The 20,456-nt window shown below is 32.7% G+C and overlaps 1 protein-coding gene across 7 annotated transcripts in view; it reads left to right on the forward strand.

The window, feature by feature from the left end:
- The window catches only part of LOC117100901 (voltage-dependent R-type calcium channel subunit alpha-1E-like), a 51,970-nt gene that overhangs the window by 1,735 nt on the left and 29,779 nt on the right, over window positions 1-20,456 (forward strand). For 5 of the 7 annotated variants that reach the window (XM_033240737.1, XM_033240741.1, XM_033240742.1 and 2 more), the window contains exons 2-11: window positions 2,357-3,194; window positions 6,827-6,972; window positions 7,992-8,090; window positions 9,274-9,402; window positions 11,589-11,661; window positions 12,593-12,703; window positions 15,369-15,511; window positions 18,290-18,356; window positions 19,459-19,580; window positions 20,264-20,414. In XM_033240737.1, coding sequence (XP_033096628.1) covers window positions 2,397-3,194; window positions 6,827-6,972; window positions 7,992-8,090; window positions 9,274-9,402; window positions 11,589-11,661; window positions 12,593-12,703; window positions 15,369-15,511; window positions 18,290-18,356; window positions 19,459-19,580; window positions 20,264-20,414 — 1,839 coding nt within the window. In that variant the 5' untranslated portion in view covers window positions 2,357-2,396. Of the gene's footprint in view, window positions 1-48; window positions 204-2,356; window positions 3,195-6,826; window positions 6,973-7,991; window positions 8,091-9,273; window positions 9,403-11,588; window positions 11,662-12,592; window positions 12,704-15,368; window positions 15,512-18,289; window positions 18,357-19,458; window positions 19,581-20,263; window positions 20,415-20,456 lie in introns of all 7 variants that reach the window. The other 2 variants (XM_033240739.1, XM_033240738.1) reach the window with 2 other exon arrangements.

The following is a 20,456-nucleotide window of genomic DNA, read 5'->3' on the forward strand; positions in this document are numbered from 1 at the left end:
TATAACAGTACAATAACACCACAGGCAGTGTTTGTCCATTTATTTCAGAAAGATACAGAAGAAAGCAAAGTTGTCAGCCAAGTAGGTACAGCAGGTATCCTGAATGCAACATGTACGACACGTGTTGTTTCAATAGTGACCATTGGCCATCTACACTTCCTCGATCTGAAAAAAAAATAGTGTACAGTTTATGATTTGCATAAGTTAGTAATATAATTTAATTACAATAATAATAATAATAATTCTGGATTTATATAGCGCCTCACGTTGATACAACCTCGAGGCGCTTAACAACAACAGAGAAGAAGAAAAATTAATTAAGTTCAAATGATTGGTTTGATGATTATCAATAAATGTTATTATTACAATGCTTTGGTAATTGGAACCATTTCAAGGCCTGTTACTTTCCTATTCATCCCAAAGCCTTTCATTTTTTTTCCCTTTTGCTTCTTGTCTCTCTTCCTTTCCCTTCAAATGTTCCCGATCTTTACTTTTCTTGTCCTTTCTTATGTTTCCTTATCTTATCTTTCACATTCCTTTCTTAGATTCCTTATCTTTCCTTTCATTTTCTTTCTTATAATTCGTATCTGTCTTTCATATTTCATTCTTATATTTCTTATCATTTCTTTTCTTTTCCTTTCTAATTTTTCCATGTCTATCTTTCCTTTCTTTTCTCTTCTCATGTTTCCTTATCTTTCCTTTTCCTTATTCATCCTTAGTTTATCTTTCCTTTCCTTTTGCTTTCTTATATTTCTTATCTTTCTTTCCATTTACCTTCTTATGATTCCAAATTCATTTCTTTCCTTTCCTTTCTTATGTTCCTTATCATTCTTACTGTTATCTTTCTTATGTTTCCTTATCTTTTCTCTCCTTTTCCTTTCTTATGATTCCATATCGTTTCTTTCCTTTTCCTTTCTTATGTTTAACTTACCTTTTATTCAAACAAAACAAAACAAGAAAGAACAATGAATTGGCAGAAGGAATACAATACAGTATCAAAAATTTAAATTCGGGTAATTGCACTTACCATAATGGTGTTAAGTCTTACTTTTTTCTGCAAGATGCCATTGAAGCACCTGGGTTAACAGCATTTATAATAAATAAATTGGACACCAATTTTCACAGAATTAAGAAAACAGGCTACAAAATTTTTAAAATGGTTGCTATTGTAACTAGCCTCTCATGAGTATAATTAATTTTAATTTCATTGTAACAACCGTAACAAATATTATGCATATTTGTTACCAATCAAATGGGCTTATTTACAAAAATTACATATAATTTATGCATAATTTTGTTTATTAAAATATAGCCATTTTGGTTGCCATGGAAACAGGTGTCTTTTTTACTTAGGTGTTACTAAAAATAGTTTAATTGAATTAATGTAACTTGATATACATGTGAATAAAATTTGAAACAAAAAGGGTAATTGTTAAGAGTTCTATGGTTTTTAATTTGTTTACTTTTTTATGAATATTTAATGAGCTGTAAATAAGATTGTGTATTCACCAAAATTTCCCATAGGAAAATGAACTGATTAACGATGCGAATCCTTAAACTTCAAAATGCTCTAACTCCGTAACACTTTAACCAATTTTGCTGAAAGACGTGTCAAATAACTCGTAAAAGAATACTTTATCCAATTATAATACAAATGGATTGATCTGACTTTATAGTTACATTTTTTATGTGTGGTCCCTAGTAGTACAGTAGGCCTACCTAGGCCTAGTTACGTTTAATAATTTAAGAAATAATGATGATAAATGAATGATATTCTAGGTTAGCCTAGGCCTAGGCCCTAGTTATAGTAGGGCTACATACAGTACCTTGATATCGAGACTTCTGAAGCCAAAGCTTGTGTGTCCCTCTGGGTGTATCCTCTTTTAATTCGTTCATATGGGGAGAACTTCACCTGGTGACGACGCCAATTCATTTTCAAACGGGGTTTAAATTTGTTTTTAACGTGTCTGCCTCAATCAATACTCAAATAGACGCCCCTTAATTTGACTGTAAATGTGGAACATAATTACCGACAAAATGATCATAAAGACCCATCACAATCAGGTTAGAAAAAAATAAATTCTACAGGAGTAGTACATTAATAAAAATTGAGAATGATGTTGCTTCCATTAGTTTTGTTTACAGTCATGGGTGGGGCTGTTTCTTATACACATCTAGATGTGTATAAGAGACAGGCCAAGATATATGGATCCCGTCTTTTAGAGGCGGCCATTTTAAATTCAAAATGGCGGCCATAGCAGGCGTCAGAAGTATGTCATGTTACTTTTTTAAGTTTACATCACCAATGTATTTTATGACAACATTTTCTGCTTCTTCTCTTTCTGATATTTTGTAGCAGATAGAAGACTCCCTGTCAAAATACTCCTGGATTTAAAATGGAGTGCGAGGAAAGGGAAGACCAAGACCAAGAAGAGAGCAATGCCCTTATTAGGGAATATACAAATTGTATCCTTCAAATGGAAAAGAATGAGGAGGAATCTGATAAGGAAGATATTGGTAATGATAAAAATGCAGATGAAAATAATACATTGAAAGTGGAGGATAAAACCGAAGCATTTTCTGCATTGAAAATAAGTGTGCCAACCCTTCAGCTTCCCAAAGAAAACTGTCAAATATTAAATCTACCGTCCATTGATCCTACCAAAGAAAAAAGCCCTGGCAAAAGTGATTCCACTGCTGAGGAACTGACACAGAGCCTTGGAAATACATCAACCGATGATCAAGCAAAGAGTAATGAAGATTTGAGAGTTGAACATTCTGTAAGTTCCTTAACTCCTCTAGAAGTAGATGATCCGTTGGAGAAGGAAATCGTACCATTGAAACATTGGGAAATGAGGAATGGGAATAGCATAAAAACTGATGTTGAGAAAAGACCAAGAAAATCACGAAAAAGTGCAATCGTTGCGCCAAACAACTTCTCTTTGCTAGTTAAGGAGCATACAAGGAGTGATACCTTGGACTTGCAGAATTATAGCCCAGAAGCAAAAGTCAATGAAGGTGTGAATAATTGTTGTGCGTCGTTGAATAGCTCAGATACCAAGTTAATACCTGGGGAGACTATGATGGAATCGCCGATTTCAATACGGACCTTTAAAGAACGAGACTCTCAAGAGAATTTCATTTTATATGGATTACTTACGCCAGCTCTATGCCTTGTTCCTGGAATAGACGGGGTAAGAATGATTTTTTTTCAATATTTTTTTCCTTCATACAAGTAGTAGGTGTCCGGTGGCAAAAAGTAGTCTGCCAGAATGTTTTTTTTTTCTCCTGAACTATTTTTGCTCTGACATCTGTCAGCTGATGCATGCTTATTGCTTTTAGGTCATGGTGTTCAGACTTATTTTCTATTTTTCCAAACATGTTTTAATAAAAATTATAACGTTCACTACTTTTAAATACTTAATGAAGACTTGCGTGTAACTGCCGAAAGTTTGTTAAGAATATGTTATAAAATACTTCTTAAAAAGGTGTTACCTTCAGATCTTGACATTTATTTGATTTTCATTTTTTTAATTAGGCTATAGAAACAGTGAACCTACTGTGTATTATTTTTCAGTAGCATGTGGATAATTAGCTATAAATACCTTTCTTCTTACTGTACAGATACTGATAAGACATTAACATTTTTATTTTAAATGTCAATTACAGAAGAACTTACAGTATCTACAAAAAAAAAAAAAAAAAAAAAAAAAACAACAACTGAAAAAACAGCCCTCAAAAATTCAATCCAAATTAATGAACAAGTGTAGTTCATTTGAAATGAATTAAATAAGGGATAACTTCCAAATCAAAGAAACAGTTTTAAAAAATTGATTTACAGACATTTTAACTACAAAATCCAAATTGATTACCATAAACCAATATAAGGATCTACAGTACAGTATGCAAAAGAATACAGGAAACCAAGGTATTATTTAACTGTCTGTTAATTGAGGGGGAAATTTGTTCTCAATTAAATTTTTAATTGTAAAATAATAATAAATTACTTACTGTAAATACAAATTAGGTAAAATGTTCAATATATGGAAATTGGAATTTTTAAAATCATGTCAGACAGTACATACCCAATTGGAAATAACCTACTGGAAGTACAGTAATTAACTATCATTACTGTATTAAGTCTCAGGACTTCTGTTGGTTATCCTTGGTGTGTATTTACACTGAAGAAATCTAATCCAGAGGTGATGGAACTAGGGGAGGGTGCTCCATTATGGAGAGTAATGTGTGACCGGAAATTGTCTGCAGTCAGTTGGTTGTTACCATGCGCCATTGATGTTGTAGTACAGCAAGATGAAACTATTTATGTAATGCATGAATAAAGTTCGGTTGTTGTCGAGTAGTGAAATGATTATTGTCCATTTTAAGTGCTCCCTCCATGCATACAGTAAGTGTAAGCTAAATTTTGGGGATTAATTAGCGAATTATTAGACAATTATTTCGAAGTTCCTTCTTTCCAAGAGGGGATGCAAATGCTTTGTGAAAATGAGTACTGTATGCCGCGGTACTCAATTTCACAAAGGAATACACACAACTGGTTAGCTAACAATATGCTTATGTTACATGAACATAGACGGGAAGGAAGGTGCAATCACGTTCTATTGCCTAGCAAACGTCTGTACTGTAGCATGGGAGGGTGGGCTGCTAGCCTACTGATGTACTGTGTAGCGGGGGGCGTTGAGGCATAATAAGACTTGGCTTAGGCCTAAGTAGACAGTGCAATTATATGTGATAGAAAGTACACTTTCGAAAGAAATAAATTGAAAAAAATAATAAAAAGAAAAAAAAAAACTAAGATAGTAAATAATTCAGTTGCAGACGTACCTTGTTTAAGTATTATACATACAATGCTAACAATGCGACTCTTGTAACCCTAGCTAGGCAAGCCATCCATGTGCAAAGCAGTGGTGTTTGTTTATCCATGAAAAAAGCACGCCGGGAAAGTTTGCCTTACCATGAAAAGGTGACGTAATCTAGCTATATTCTGAGTGTGACGTCAACAAAAAATAAAAATTTTCTATTATAACCAAAATATCAATAACTACAAGGTGTGTGGGCTTCCGCTGACGTCTCTGTCGAGAAATACAGGTAGCTAAAGTTTTTCTCGCAAATCTGACTACAAAACCATATCGAAATTTCACGTTCCACTTGTGACTTCAAGTTGTGCTTCGCACACGCTGCTGAGGGCGGCGTTCCGGGAACCCTGCGTCCAGTACTGTATAGACCTACTTAATCATTTTAAAATTGTTCATTTTCTGAAACATGTTTTTTATATACTGTATTTTCTATCATCTTAGACACAAATTCTCATTTGTACAGATGATTTGATGATAAATGATTGTTCAAGTTTTAAATTAAACATACAGTAAATCAGAAGCCTACAGTAAAATACAAAGCATAATGTTCAATTCTACAGTTACACAGTATTTATTACCCAGGCTTTAGTTGAATCAGGAGTATAGACTCAAACGTTACTTATCGGTGAATAGCAAATATTTACACAGTCCCTCACAAAATTTATATAGTAAATCTCAGTATGCACTTTGAACTGTCTGACTGTTCTTTTCATTAAATTGTCAAGGTAATATTTCCATAGTAACTCAATCATTAAAGTAATTTGGCTTTAAATATGATATTACACTAAAAAAAACTCCCAGTAAGATTTTAGATTTTCATGCCTTTCAAGCATGTGGCCATAAGGGGGATTCTGATCATTGGTTAATACGATCGTACAGTAAGGGCCCAATGGGGGTTCAGAGACTTAAAGGGGAATTCTGGGTTTGACATTTCTTATTATCGTTTATGATTAGTTATAAAATACTGTACATCCCAACAAAAAAGTCGCAAAATTAAAGGCAGTGAAAACAACTACGTAGTAGTTTATTTAAAATCAAGGCTAAAGCATGCTTATATCTGATTTGGTCACAGCTAGCGAATAGCCAGATAAGCCAAGGGAAGGCCCAAAATTTTGTTGTTCATGTTGGTGTTGCTGATAGTGATGTGCATTAAAATCTTAGCATCAGTCTTCACTTGCAAGCTGGGATTCCATTTCATTCAAACAGATAGGCAGTTATGCATTTATAGCCTACTCTCTTGCCTTAAGATTTATACATACATGCCATTGATTCAGAAACAGCTTCCTACAGTATTTAGAAACGACTACAGCCACGTAATTTCCCTTGCGATGTATCTTCCATTGAGATTGTCCAGACTCTGAACCACATGACTGACTGTCCAGCTGCTGCACAAACACTACTCTACTACTACTACTACTACTCTAATTAATGAGGCATTTTTGTAAAATAAATGAAAAGATCAGATAAATTTACGTATGATAGTGAATACATTTTTTCTTTGGCAGTTAATAATGAAGGCGAGTCTTCCTAGTTAATACACTGTGTAATTTGAGTAATGCCATCACTTGCACTCTATATATCAGTTTGCAGCGCTCGTTCAGCACTATTACGCTCCAAATTGAAATTTTAAACAATAAATAATTTCTTTTTGTAAACCCTCTTTGGGTTTGCAGTTAAAAGAAATAGAGTATTGTAATTATCCAACAAAAGCAATTTTCAATGTGAAGGAAAGAGGAAAAAACATGCTGGACATAGAGGGAAAGATTTTTGTTAGTGTTTATGGGCTGTTTGGTAACTGGGATTGGCTGGACAAAAAAAGGGGGTTTGCCAGAAACCAAACCTTGGCAACAGGCAATATAATTTTATAATTATATGTACTGTATATTACCAGATTATTATATGTTTATTTATAATATTTAATTTTATTTGCAATGATTTTTTTTAAAAACCAGCATGATGCATTGACAAAGAGTTTTACAGAATTACATGGTGAGAATCGGGAATTGAAATTAGCAGCAGCACACATTGATGATGCCCTCAGTGGTCGGGGGAAGTATGGAAAAGCGCGTTCTTACTTCAAGGACAAGTTTGGACGATGGTGAGTTATAATTAGTAAAAAAGGTTGTAAATATTCCAACTTACTACGTTCCCCAGTGTGCTATTAAAGTATTCTGATGGTACAAAAGGAGGAGGCGATTTATCACAGGGTTTAATTGGAAAAGGGGGAGGGTGTATTCCTCTGTTCCTGGTATTCAAACTTTTTGATGTGGTGACCCTATTCCACTTTAGGCTAAAATTTGGTGACCAAATTTATCAATTAAAACTAAGCAAGTAAGTCACTGCCAAAGTTATGGAATAGGTGGAGCCTGTCAAGTATGAAACATACTGGCATAGGACATAGTGGCAAGGAGAAGAAATAGTTGACAGTTTTAAATGACCTAAAATATCTACACTACTGTGCATATAGCTAAAATTTACTGGGATTATTAACACAGTTTCATCACAAAATGGTTGGGCATTTATAAAGTGTACATGTACTCATATTCATATTGAATTTTAACAATTGAGACAAATAGGAAAATACCAAACAGTTGCTACAGAAGAGAATTAAGATTGAAGAGATGTAATGAATTGGAAAATTAGAATAATTTTTTTTTAAATACAGTCAATTTACAATCAGTAAAACATGATTCATGAAAAAGGGAAATTGAAAAATACAAATAAGAGTAATTTTTAATCGTACAAATAAGAATATTAGGAGGTAACTTACAATGTAAATCTGTTTCATGAAAATGTACTCTTACATGTACATCTGAATTGGTGAGAAAATTAGAGTCAAAATATGCAATACTCTATTAAAAAAATAGTCAAAACAAAAACATTTGAAAAGTCCTTATGATCTATGTTGCAAATCGAAAGCCCATATAGTCAGGATGTGATGTCATCATGACCATATTTGAGCATGTCACATATTTTTGTATATATTTTACCTTTCTTACCTTACCTTTGCCGACCGCCAGGTTCCACTGATCCCTGCACATGCTCATTCCAGATGTTAAAATAAAAATATATTTTGATAATTTGGACAGCTTAAAGAATGGTTCGGTTTTTCTACAGGTGCTTTATGATGATAGAGAGCAATTGGTTTAACCGACTCATCCTCTTCATGACAGTAATCCACTTGATATTAACATTCCTAGAACCACCCGGTGTAGAGTGAGTATTTTGGATGTAATTCCTTCTGAATAATCCCATATATCTCACAAAGTATATCTGCATAGAAAATCTTGCACAGTACATTACACAGCCCATGAATTTCACTTCGGCAATCGGCAAATTTTTGTCGATTTAATTTTTTCCAAATTTCATGGGCTGCAGTACAGTGTTCTCCTCAGGTCCTTTAAGATACACTGTACTGTGAAACTTTGCATGTGTCTGGATGCTTCATGGCCGATTGTGATACTTACTACTGTACGTCTTCCTTGACGCATAGAAAATTAGCCAACAACATTACAAAATGATACTAACAAAAAAAATAAACTGGAAATACCGGTACTAAGTTCTTAAAAAAAAAACACAGTAACAGTCAACTACCGATGTGAGAGTTATTCAAAGTTTCTTTTCAAACTTAACAGAGATATCTGGGAGTAACAGTACATTTTGTAAACCATAATGTCTAAATGATGATATACGTGTCAGGTATACTGTGCCTATAATATGCTATGTTTGATTTACTATGCGAGATATGTGAAACGGACTAGGTGAGATGTACTTTGCAAGAAGTATGTGTACTACATGAGGTTTGTTTGTATTATGCAAGATGTACTATGTGAGATGTACTGCATGTATTTTGTGAGATATACTCTGTGAGATATGCTGTAGGCCTACTACTGTATGCTTAGATGTGTGTAAGATCTGAACTATTGATGTTAAGTAAGGCAAGACTTTTTTATACCTTGTTTAGCAAACCTGCCGACTGCAAATATTGATGGTTTCGAATAAAAATAAAATTTTATTTTTGGCCAATTAGCACACCTGCTACCACGAAAAAGTGGAAATTTCAGAAAAAAAATAAAAGTTTTTCTCTATTTTTATTACGCCCTCGACTGCCTTGAAATCTCCAAATATAAGATATGTATATTTCTTCCTAATTATATAAATTTGAAGCATTTAACCATCCTATTTTACATTCACAAATAAAATTTTTATTTTTATTTTCCTCTCCATCTGGATGATTTTGGCAAAACTATTTGCTAAATACTGTAAGAAAACAAAATTTTAGTTTTACTTCTATGCCACCCTCCTCCGATGATTAAAAAAAAAATAATTAGGAATAAGAAAAGTCTCGCCTATTACCAGTACCAATACCAGTGTAATTCTCATTGTTTTTTATTTGCAGTAACCATATTAAGGTAGTGTTTGTACTCACTCCTGTCTGCCTGTTAGTGTACGCATTAGATGTTTTTGTTCGAATCAAATTTCTCTCATGGAGAATATTCTGGACTTTGGATGAAAATAAATGGACAAGGTAAATATTTTAAAACAATTTATGAAGTATGGTGCGTTCCATGGATACATACCTACAAGTATATAATTCCATTAGGCCAACAAAAAATCTTATCTTTATTATTATCATCTAAAATAGATTAACAAACAAAGTAGGATTACTAACCAACCCAATGCTGTGGTAGATAGAAATATACTGTTAATTCTGAAGCAATTATATGTTTTTAAAGTGGTTTTTTTTTCAGAGTTTATAACAGAAGTATACTAGCTTTATAGTAAACAAAATTTCTACTTGTCTGTCATAAATTCTGTAATTCCTGCTCTGTGTTTGTAAAGCCTCATCTCTAGCTTTGTATCAATGGTTATTCTTGCCCCAGCAGAGCTGTTGAACAAAAGGTCCAGCAGAGCTCAAGGACAAAATCTTTCTTTGTTCTTTGCTTTTTGAACTCCGGTTTAAATTTCATAACATATAGAGCATGACACTGATGTCATCATCTGAGTGTTTCTGTTGGTTCCCATGGTTACTACAATAACTGTCAAATTTCACTACTGTAGTGCTACTGTAGGCTAATTAATAAACAAATATGTTGGGCTATGGCTACGTATTAAAAAATTAAAGATGTACTGTCTGTAACAGGCTTAAAATCTAATTGCTCATTTGCATAATTAATATTTCAGAAATCAGGAAATTTACCCTAAGTTATAAATACTATCATAATTCCCATAGAAGATTTCAAATTTAGTTACTAAAGGTGGTATAAATTGACAGAGCCTGTTGTTTTTGGTACGTGTGAATATATGCTAATTATTTATTTGCGTACCATATTTTCCGAAGTATAAGTTGACACCAAGTAGAAAGTCAATCCCCAAACCCTGACCTGAAATAATCTTGTTTTCGTATTGCTGATGTGTAAGCCAACCCCCTAAAATGAGTGCAAGACTAGCCTTACAGCAGCCCATACAAGCTAAAACTCATTAAACTTGTACTCACAATATCGTGATGTTGCAATTTCATAAAAAATGTTTTGTACCAGAAGGTTAAACGATCTAAAGTTAACAAAGTCTCAGGAGTATGTGTGCTACTACACAAGGAATATATTGCATATGCGCTCAGAGTATCTAGATGCACTTACATCAGAGCTTGCAAGTCAATACGACCCTCATTATTACCTCAGATTTTTTTCAAAAGGTGACTAGATGAGTGCCAAAATAACATTTCCTGTTTTGTGTAAACTTTTGTTGACACGATGTTTTTACAATTGTTTACAATTTCAAGAATTTGTATGCAAAATAACCGTTGGGAGACAACGAAAATGGTGATTTTATCACTTTACATTGAACTTTCACTTAGTTACTTCTAAGCTTTGAACTAGCTTTGAAGTAAAAAGAACATTATGCCCTGGGTAAGTATTGTGTGGGCTCTAGTCGAAAGTACTGTAACTCGCACATGAAATTTTACGTCTTTGGTAAATTTACTTTAGATGGAAGGCTGTATGAACATAACTTTTGTAGCTTAAAATTAAACATTAGACAACTTAACTCATACTCAAAATATAAGTAACTTTGTATAATCAAATCAACCTGGATCTTGAACAGGGCCTTGTGACCCCTGGCTCTTCGACAGATTTTCAGACCTCTTTACGGACATACATTATATGCCTTCCCACACCTCAGGATGTACATTATGCTAGAGCTTTCGCTGCATGCTGAACATATAAAGACAGATCTCATTTCAGCTCATTCATGCTCTCCAAATTCTAATAACACAGCTTAGTCCCTTTATGATGCAAGATTTATCCAATAACATTATTTTCCATACCCCAAATTAATGATGCAATAATTAATAGAAACTATAGTGGTTTATTATTGATCAAGGTTCAAGATAACAATAATGCTTCAAGGATTCAGTTAAATTAAATTGGTTAATTTTTAACTTGGTATTCATGAATCCATCTTGAATATTTCAAGTTGGTAGAAATTGATGTATGGTAATGTAACATGCAAATATTTCCAGTGACTGAATTTACCTGCAAATCAATAGTTTTCTTTTATACTGTCATGGGCTTATTTGGGATAAAATAGAATCATGAATTTGTCTTTATAGCAGATGGGAATGAAAAGAAGCTTCAAACAACTTTCATCCACTAAGATGTGATTCATAAATTATTATTATTATTGAAGTGTTTCCCATCTGTTTTCTTTTTACAGGGTGGAGTTTATATTTGTTTGTTTTTATATTATTGATTTCATGATTTTGATACTCGAGGAAGTACTAGCGATAGTAAGTATTCTTTAATTTTTTGCTGTTATTAATAATACTAAGTATTATTAATACCAAAATATAATGATTATTTTATGAATTACTGTATTTTAGATTTATGCTTTTTTAATTTGATAATAAAATTGAATTACGTGGGTTTCCAGTAGCAATTCGAGGCACATGCAGGCATGCATGTTGGCACCTAGAAATGCTGTACAAGTTAGCATCTAGGGATAATACATGTTGTCTTGGCATCTAGGGATTAGGGGGGTAACTAGCAATGCTGTAGCCTGCATTTGGGACAGTCCCACATAAGTTTTCTAATGGATCCACAAAGAATGGGTCCACATTTTTAAACATGGGTCCAAGTTATGCAATTTTATGCAAAACAAGTCTAGATTTCTTATATTTAGCCTAAAATGGGTAAATTTTTTAGAAAATGGGTCCAGATTTTTCATATTTTTGCGTAAAATGGTTCACCTTTTAAGAAAACTGGTCCACATTATTTGAATTTACGTGTAAAGTGGGTCCACCCAGATACTGTTTGAAAATCCTGGCTATGGCATTGGTAACTACTGTAGGCATTTTGGAGCCCAGGGCAAGAACGTGTCTGCTTACCATCCCACAGGTACATCCTGTAATGCATATAGAAATGCATAGACATAACCCAGGAGTGCAACTTATCCCTGAATGCAGGTTAGTATCCAGGGGTGTGAGTTATCATCCAGGGTATAACATATTGAAAGTGAATGAAGGGGTGCATGGTGACATTAGCTGTGCATTATATCTATTAGTACTGCACGTTCGTATGCAAGTTTCAAACAACCTGCAAATTTTAGTAATACTTCTCTACAGTAGTTGAATTGAAGAAAGGCACTATTAAGTATTTATTATTAGAGACCAATGCAGATGTACCTAATTTTATACTTTTGTTTGCTGTCTTTATTTTTAGCGTCTTGTGCAGCCATTTCGATGCCTTCGTGCAGCTATAATTCTTTGCAAATCAAGAAACGTTGGTCACATATATGATGTGGTAACTTCAATTGTTTTAAAACTAGGGAAAGTGAGTATTAAGTTTGATTCTAAATAAATATAAGTATATTTTTAAAGCACTATGAATTAAGAATTTCAATAACTGTTGCAAGTGCCAGTCAATTGATAATGATACTGGACGTTTACATTTTTAGAAACAAACGACTCTTATTTTTCACTTTAAGATGGTATCCTATGAAGCTCTATCCAAATTATAAAATGTTCCTTGACGAACACAGCTGTTGTATGCCCATAATGATATAGTCATGTTGTGCCTATGGTATTCACCTGTCTTGTTTGGCGCTATTATTTATAAGACTTTTAAATCTTCTTTGCCCCACCATAATTCATCAAGTACCACTGAATAGGCTTAAATTCATTATTTATATACTATATATATTTTTTTATTATATAAATTTAATGATAGCAGAAGGAAAATATTCTTACTGGACCTGTCAGCAGGAAGCATATTCTAGATATTCATTACTCAGTTTGCAAAACCAGCTAATAGATGGAACCATTTTTGTAGCTCGCTCTGCATTTTTTCAATTAAATTGGCATCTTTCTGCAAAAATGGGCTCCAAACATATTTGGCATATTCCAGGTGTGATCGTACAAGTGCTTTGAAAAGTGGTTTAAACATTTCTTCATCAATATAATTAAAATTACATTTAATGAATTTGCCATATTGGCAACTACTCCAACATGTTTTCTAAACTTCAGGCTATGGTCAAGCATCACTTTAAGGTCCTTTTCTTCATCACATACTATTAAATCTCCCCACTTCTCATGCTGTAGGTGACAATTATCCTATTGCTTGCCATATGAAATACTCCACATTTATCTAGATTAAACTTCAGTTGCCAGACATCAGACCATTTGCTTAGACCATGCAGATCCTGTTGTAAAATTCCTTTAACTTCCCTTCTCATAATTTTGATTTTTTTTTTATCATCACATCCAGAGCAATAATTCCAGTTTTTACTTTTGTCCTAGATTGTATGGTCATGATGTGATGTCATCATGACCATATTTAGGCATGTCACATGTTTTTGTCAAATAAAATTTCATAATCTGGATGGCCAGAGCTTTACATTTATACCAGGCTCTCTCTGTAGCTATCTTTTTTTTTTTTTTTTTTTTTCTTTTTCCTTTTTTTTTTACAGACTAACAGCTCTTACTATTGGCTGTCACGACAAAATTATTTTTGTTTTACCAACAATGAAACATGAGTTATTGATACATTTAGATAGATTACTATAAGTTTATTTTGGTCAACCAGAAATATCATTCTAAAAATCAGATGTCTAAAAACTTCAGAGACAATCACCTCTAAAGCAAAACTGATAAATGTTAAACTTCTTAGAAACATTAAAACCATATTTCACTCAAAATATCTCCTCATATACAGTATAGTTCTTGAATATATCAGATTGACATTTCATAAGTTTAGCGTGTTATTTCATTTTTTTTTTTTTTTTTTTTTTTTTAAAGTTTTGATGTTTTTCCTTCCTTTCAGATAATTTTTCTGTTTTAATATAATTAATTTGTTAATATTAAATCTAGTCTAAATTGTCATCTCTTATACTGTTGTCAACTATTGTATGTACTAATAAATAACTAAATAAATAATAAAATAATGCTGAGCCTTGTGAGGTGCCACTGCACGTATCTGTTGATTTTTTTTTTTTTTTTTAACTTCCCTTCTCATAATTTTGATTTTTTTTTTATCATCACATCCAGAGCAATAATTCCAGTTTTTACTTTTGTCCTAGATTGTATGGTCATGATGTGATGTCATCATGACCATATTTAGGCATGTCACATGTTTTTGTCAAATAAAATTTCATAATCTGGATGGCCAGAGCTTTACATTTATACCAGGCTCTCTCTGTAGCTATCTTTTTTTTTTTTTTTTTTTTCTTTTTCCTTTTTTTTTTACAGACTAACAGCTCTTACTATTGGCTGTCACGACAAAATTATTTTTGTTTTACCAACAATGAAACATGAGTTATTGATACATTTAGATTGATTACTATAAGTTTATTTTGGTCAACCAGAAATATCATTCTAAAAATCAGATGTCTAAAAACTTCAGAGACAATCACCTCTAAAGCAAAACTGATAAATGTTAAACTTCTTAGAAACATTAAAAACATATTTCACTCAAAATATCTCCTCATATACAGTATAGTTCTTGAATATATCAGATTGACCTTTCATAAGTTTAGCGTGTTATTTCATTTTTTTTTTTTTTTTTTTTTTTTTTTTTTTTTTTGTTTTTTTTTTGTATGTTTTCCTTCTGCGCATTGCTCTTTTCCTTTCAATTTCTCTTTAAATTGATTATGATGTATTTTTTTTTTTTTTTTTTGGTGATGTTAAATTTCCTTTGTATTTGGTTAGTCATTTGATTTTTGCACGAAAACAGCAAGAAATAAAAACAAACGAAAAAACAAGACTCATTTTGTTATGACACCACACATATCTATGGTTTTAAAGCTCTGTCCATACTATGGTTTTAAAGCTCTGTCCATACTCTAAAATTTTCTTTGACAAAAAACTGCTGTATGCCCAAATTAGTCATGATGTGCCCATATATGGTCATGATGTGATGTCTTCATGACCATATTTAGGCATGTCACATTTTTGTCAAATAAAATTTGATAGTCTGAACAGAATTTCATTCTCTTTCTCAGGGATTTCTCATTATTTTCACCTTCATTATGCTGTTCTCAGCAGTTGGTGTTCACCTGTTTATGGAGGATTACCAAAGCATACCTGAGGATTATAACTGTACATCAGAAAATTATACCACAACAGAGACCAGCGTTTATCATGGGTATTTATTATAAATTTATTATATATTTGGTATGTTCATATACAAAAACACAATGAAGTACAAAAAGACAAGTTAGCGGCATGCTAAGAGAGAATAATGGGCTAAAGCCGCTTTATTTTTGTAGAGAACAGTTGGATATGTTGGTAGTTAAGATTCATGCCTTCCAGTCCCCGGGTCTTAGGCTCAATTCATGTGTCGGTTTCTCAAAACCAGCTGGACTAGGTAAGCCTGATGTACACTAATATTCAACTTCCTTTATACTGAGGTGCAGTGCAAAGACACTGGTTTTCGTTGTGGTCCAGGTTTAAAGTGACTTAGAATATTTAGAGTTTCTTGTGTGAGTGCGTGTGTATGCTTGTCTTGTAAAGAGATTTCCACTTTAGAAAAATCATTAGGTTCACTGTTTTGGATATCCTTGGCCCATGTGCATTAAAGTAATTTTATTTTAAATATCCTTAACCCTTTGAACGAGGAAAGCCGGAAAAACGGCCGCGCTTACGCTGCAATAACCCTAAAGGTCGGTATACCGGCTTTGCGGGTCAGGTGACGTTATTCGGGGTAATCACCTGACTAGTATGAGTAATATGACGTAATTTTGTGACATCATCATTCCCAAGTCGTTCTAACGGCCAGCCTCGTAGGTGTAGATTTTTTTGAAAAAACAAATTTATATTGAATAATTTGACAATAAATGCCAACGGTGCTTTACGATTGAGACTTTATGATAAAATATTGATGATGACGATTATCCAGGAAGTGATTTGGAAAGTGAAAGTGAGGTAAACAGTGTAGTTTCTAGCCCTAGGCTAGGCCGATCACGATAGTGGTGCTAGTGCCAGTGGCAGTGATGATAGTTGTGCGTCAGGTTGATGGATGGCTATGGTAGCGGTACAGTGCATAGGAGGTAGTGGTGATGATTGTAATCAAAAAAAGCATATTTTGTCCAAATAACTCAGGGTGATGATGTCACAAGATGTTAATAATGCATTGTTCAAAGGGTTAAAGATTGTTTTGGCAAAACTTGTTCAGTTGATTGTAAAAATTATATCTGAAATCTACCATTATCAGGTAATAATTTGCATAAATTAAAAATGTCCACCATTTAGTAACTTAGAAACTAATGATTACTGTAACCATTAAATGTTTTGTATGTAAATGTACACATAATGTCAAAACAGCTGTAAAGCTCTGGTTACACTATCAAATTGGATGTGACAAATAGATGTGATATGCTCATATTGAGGTAATTAAATATGACATCATGGTGCCCGTATATGGGCACATCATACAAATTTGTCACATAAAATTTGATAGTGTGGACAAAGCTTTGAAAGCTTAAGGCTTCTTAATTAGTGAGATATGTGCTAATGAAGTTTGAGCTAATTAGCGATAACTTGGGTATTTAACTGACCATATCTCGGTAAGTATCACCTATTGAGCTTGTTCTGGTGTCCTTTTAAAGTTATTGAGTAGCTCTATACAGTGGTGGATCCACAGATGTCCGAAAGGCAGACTGAAAGGGCGGGGGGCTGAAGATGGGGGCCGATCGAGATAACACCACCCTACTTGGTCTAGGGCATGCCCCCACGAAATATTTGTTTTCTAGACGCCCGAAAATAACCTCGGGCAATATGGGCGATCAGTTTTTTTCTTTTCTTTTTTCTTGACTTTCCAAAAGGCTGGGAGGGATGGCGGGGCCTACCCGGCCCTCCTAAATCCGCCCCTGCTATAGCTTTATAAATATATGCTAACTGTATAATTCAACCACAAAGTGACAGATTATAAAATTCAAAGTTATAAAGTTCAAATATCTTTTTTTTCCGTCTACGGCATGTTAGAGATGCAGTAAATTATGATGTAAAAAAGCTTCCCAATAAATTCTGTGATGGGCACTCTAAAACTTCTTTAAGCAGTGAACAGTTATATATGGCATGTCCATTCAAAATTGCATGTCATTTCAAAAATCAGTAAAATTAAAAGAATTTGAATCATCCATTACATCAGTATAGTAAACTCTTACAATCACAAAATTTTTAAGAAAAATTTCAATTTTTAATACAATAATCAGTTCATATCATAAAACATTGTCAGATGCACTATTGGTGAAATTTATGGAAATATTATTTCAAATCAATGTCAAAATGTTGTTAAACCTTAGATTGTTTTGTTAATGCAACATGGGCAGCTTTTGTTTCTTCTTTTTTTTTTATATTGAATGAAATCGTGGGGTTCCTATACTGTATCTCTAATGTAATTTTGAAGAAAAATAAATATGTGTTTATTTTATTCAACTTCAAATTCATCTATAGCAACTTTTTTTTATGGTTGACTTGCAGATTTTTTATTTATACTGTTATAGAACTACTCAATAGCTTTAAAATGACACCAAAACCAGCACAATAGTGTTATACTTATGCAAGGTATCGCTAATTAGCTCAAACTTGTTAGCACATATCTTACTAATTAAGTGGACTAGAACAAAACTTTTGTTTTTATTTCTGATCGCTTCTCGTGGTTCCTAACCACATACTAAAATTTAAGGTCAAATTCTTTAGGTTGAGATAAATTCTTGGTTGATTTGACATAGAATTACCCTATATGGGATTTTTTTGTTTGATATGATCTCTAACTAGTCAAATTGTTTGACTTAACAACTATATCATATTCGTTTTTATCTAACTAAACAATTCAACGGTTTCATACGCTTTTTTTGTGTTGCTCCAATGATTGATGTATGAAAAAATCAATGTAATGTTTAGTGTTTCTCTGTCTTTTCAGTGCTTTTAATAATGTTGCTATAACTTTTTTGAGGCTATTTGTTTTGTTGTCAACTGAAAATTACCCAGTAAGTATACAATGTAACAGTATCATTATTTGTTATAGAGCATGATTGATTGGAAGAATCATTATGGGGTAAAATAGATGATATTTTACCATATATGATTTGAAACTATATCAATCGAATATCATGTTATTCAAATTGAAATGATGTATTATTTAAATTGTTCATATCGGTCTTCTGTTTGATAAAACTTCCGATTTGACTTATTTACCTTACCTCTTTTAATTAAGATGTAAATTCCTGTATATTATTTATGTTTATGTGATTTGATGACTCACCGTTTTATATAACATGTGCCTCTGTTTTAAAAGAGAAGATCCAATAAATTATTATTATTATTATTATTGTGTTTTTTAAGTGAGTAAATTTCAAAATACTGAAATTAAATAGTAAAATAGGTGTACACGTTGCAACCATTGAAGAGCTAGACATCAAATTGTCGGAATGACTGCCATATTAATTATTCATTTTATAAAGTATTATTCTTATGCTTAAATTAACAGTGTTGCTGCATTTTGTATATCTAAGCCATGATTATTCCATTCTAATGCTCCAATTATAAGATAAGCTTCATTTTTGATATTACCTCTATTTTAGAGGCAAAACAATATTTGAATTGCTATGTCTAAATTTATAATTATTTGAACAGTATTGAAATATTACAAAATAGATGGGCAACATATTATACAGAATTTTATATACAATGATGAAGCTATCCCCACTATCAGCTTTTAGTCATAGGGACTTTAATTTTCCTGTGCACAAGCTTTGTTGTAATAATTTTAAGTTCAGTTTTCGTGTGTTTTTGTTTTTAAAACTGGTAATTTTTGCCATGTTGCTTTTACTGTACTCATAAAAATTTAATTCAGATGTGTGTTGATATTGATATATTTAATTCTAATATTTCAACTTTTAAAAAAATGAACTCTGTATGGTCTAAATGTTTTTTATATATTTATAGTTCGTATTGTATTTTATTGCAACCCTGTATTGGTGTCTGTACAGTGTTGGGTTCTGGAATAAATAAATCAATTATATTAAAAATATACATTTTGAGTTCTTTGATTTTTATTGATTGATATTTTATTTTGTTCTTTTTATTTAGGAAATAATGATTCCAGCTTATATTGGCAATCATTTTAGTTTCTTCTATTTTGGGATCTACCTATTCGTTGGTGTCTTCTTCCTTACAGCCATCTTGCTAGCTATCATTGTGGATAGTTATTGGTAAGTCAATCTAAATGCTTTTGGACTGCTTTACAAATAAGAACTCAAATACTATCAAGTAAATATTATTGAGAAAGCAGAGTATGAATTGGAGGTAAGTATGTTTGCTTAGCCTCGGGGTTGCTCACTGCTTTGTGTGATTTTATCCATGTTCTGTCCTTGAGTTTGAACAGAAAGCCCTGTCCAGGCTATCAAATTTTATTGACAAAAACATGTGACATGCCAATAGTCATGATGCATAATATCATGACCATTATAGGTTTGATCATGACCATATATACCTGTACATCATTACTATATATGGGCATACAATAGTATGCATTTCAAATATGGAATTTTACAGTATAGATAGATGGTATATATCTCCGACTCCGATTCCTTAAGCAAACAATGCCATGTCATTTAATCAAGAATTTCATATACATAAAAAACACTGATAATGTCTGCAGTATGTTACGATTCACCAAGCTTTTTATTTGAAGTGTTTTAAAGATGCAAACAATATAGAGTTCAAAGCCAAAGAATTCTTGCATGTGAAATACTATAACATCAATTTATATTGTTCCATTTAGAAGTTTGGGCAAGTAACAAGGAGACAAGTCTTCCTAGTGTCATTTTATTTTGGATTATTAGACAAAATCAAATGCATCTTGTTAAATATTTTAATGATGATTTTCTGACAGGGAATTTGCCAAAAAGGATGTGAAGAAGGAGCGAGCACGAGAAAGAGCGGAGCTGGCTAAAGCATGGAATCTTTTAGATCCGCTTGGAAGTGGCAGCCTCAGGGCAGATGATAGCAGGTTTTTGAAACTCTTCCAAATGCTGAGGCCAAAGGTAAGAATATGTTGCTGTGGTTTCTAAATATATAAAATTATA

This window comes from Anneissia japonica, unplaced genomic scaffold (assembly GCF_011630105.1).
Source record: "Anneissia japonica isolate Jap-2015-1 unplaced genomic scaffold, ASM1163010v1 scaffold287858_len863314_cov180, whole genome shotgun sequence".
Classification (NCBI taxonomy): domain Eukaryota; kingdom Metazoa; phylum Echinodermata; class Crinoidea; order Comatulida; family Comatulidae; genus Anneissia; species Anneissia japonica.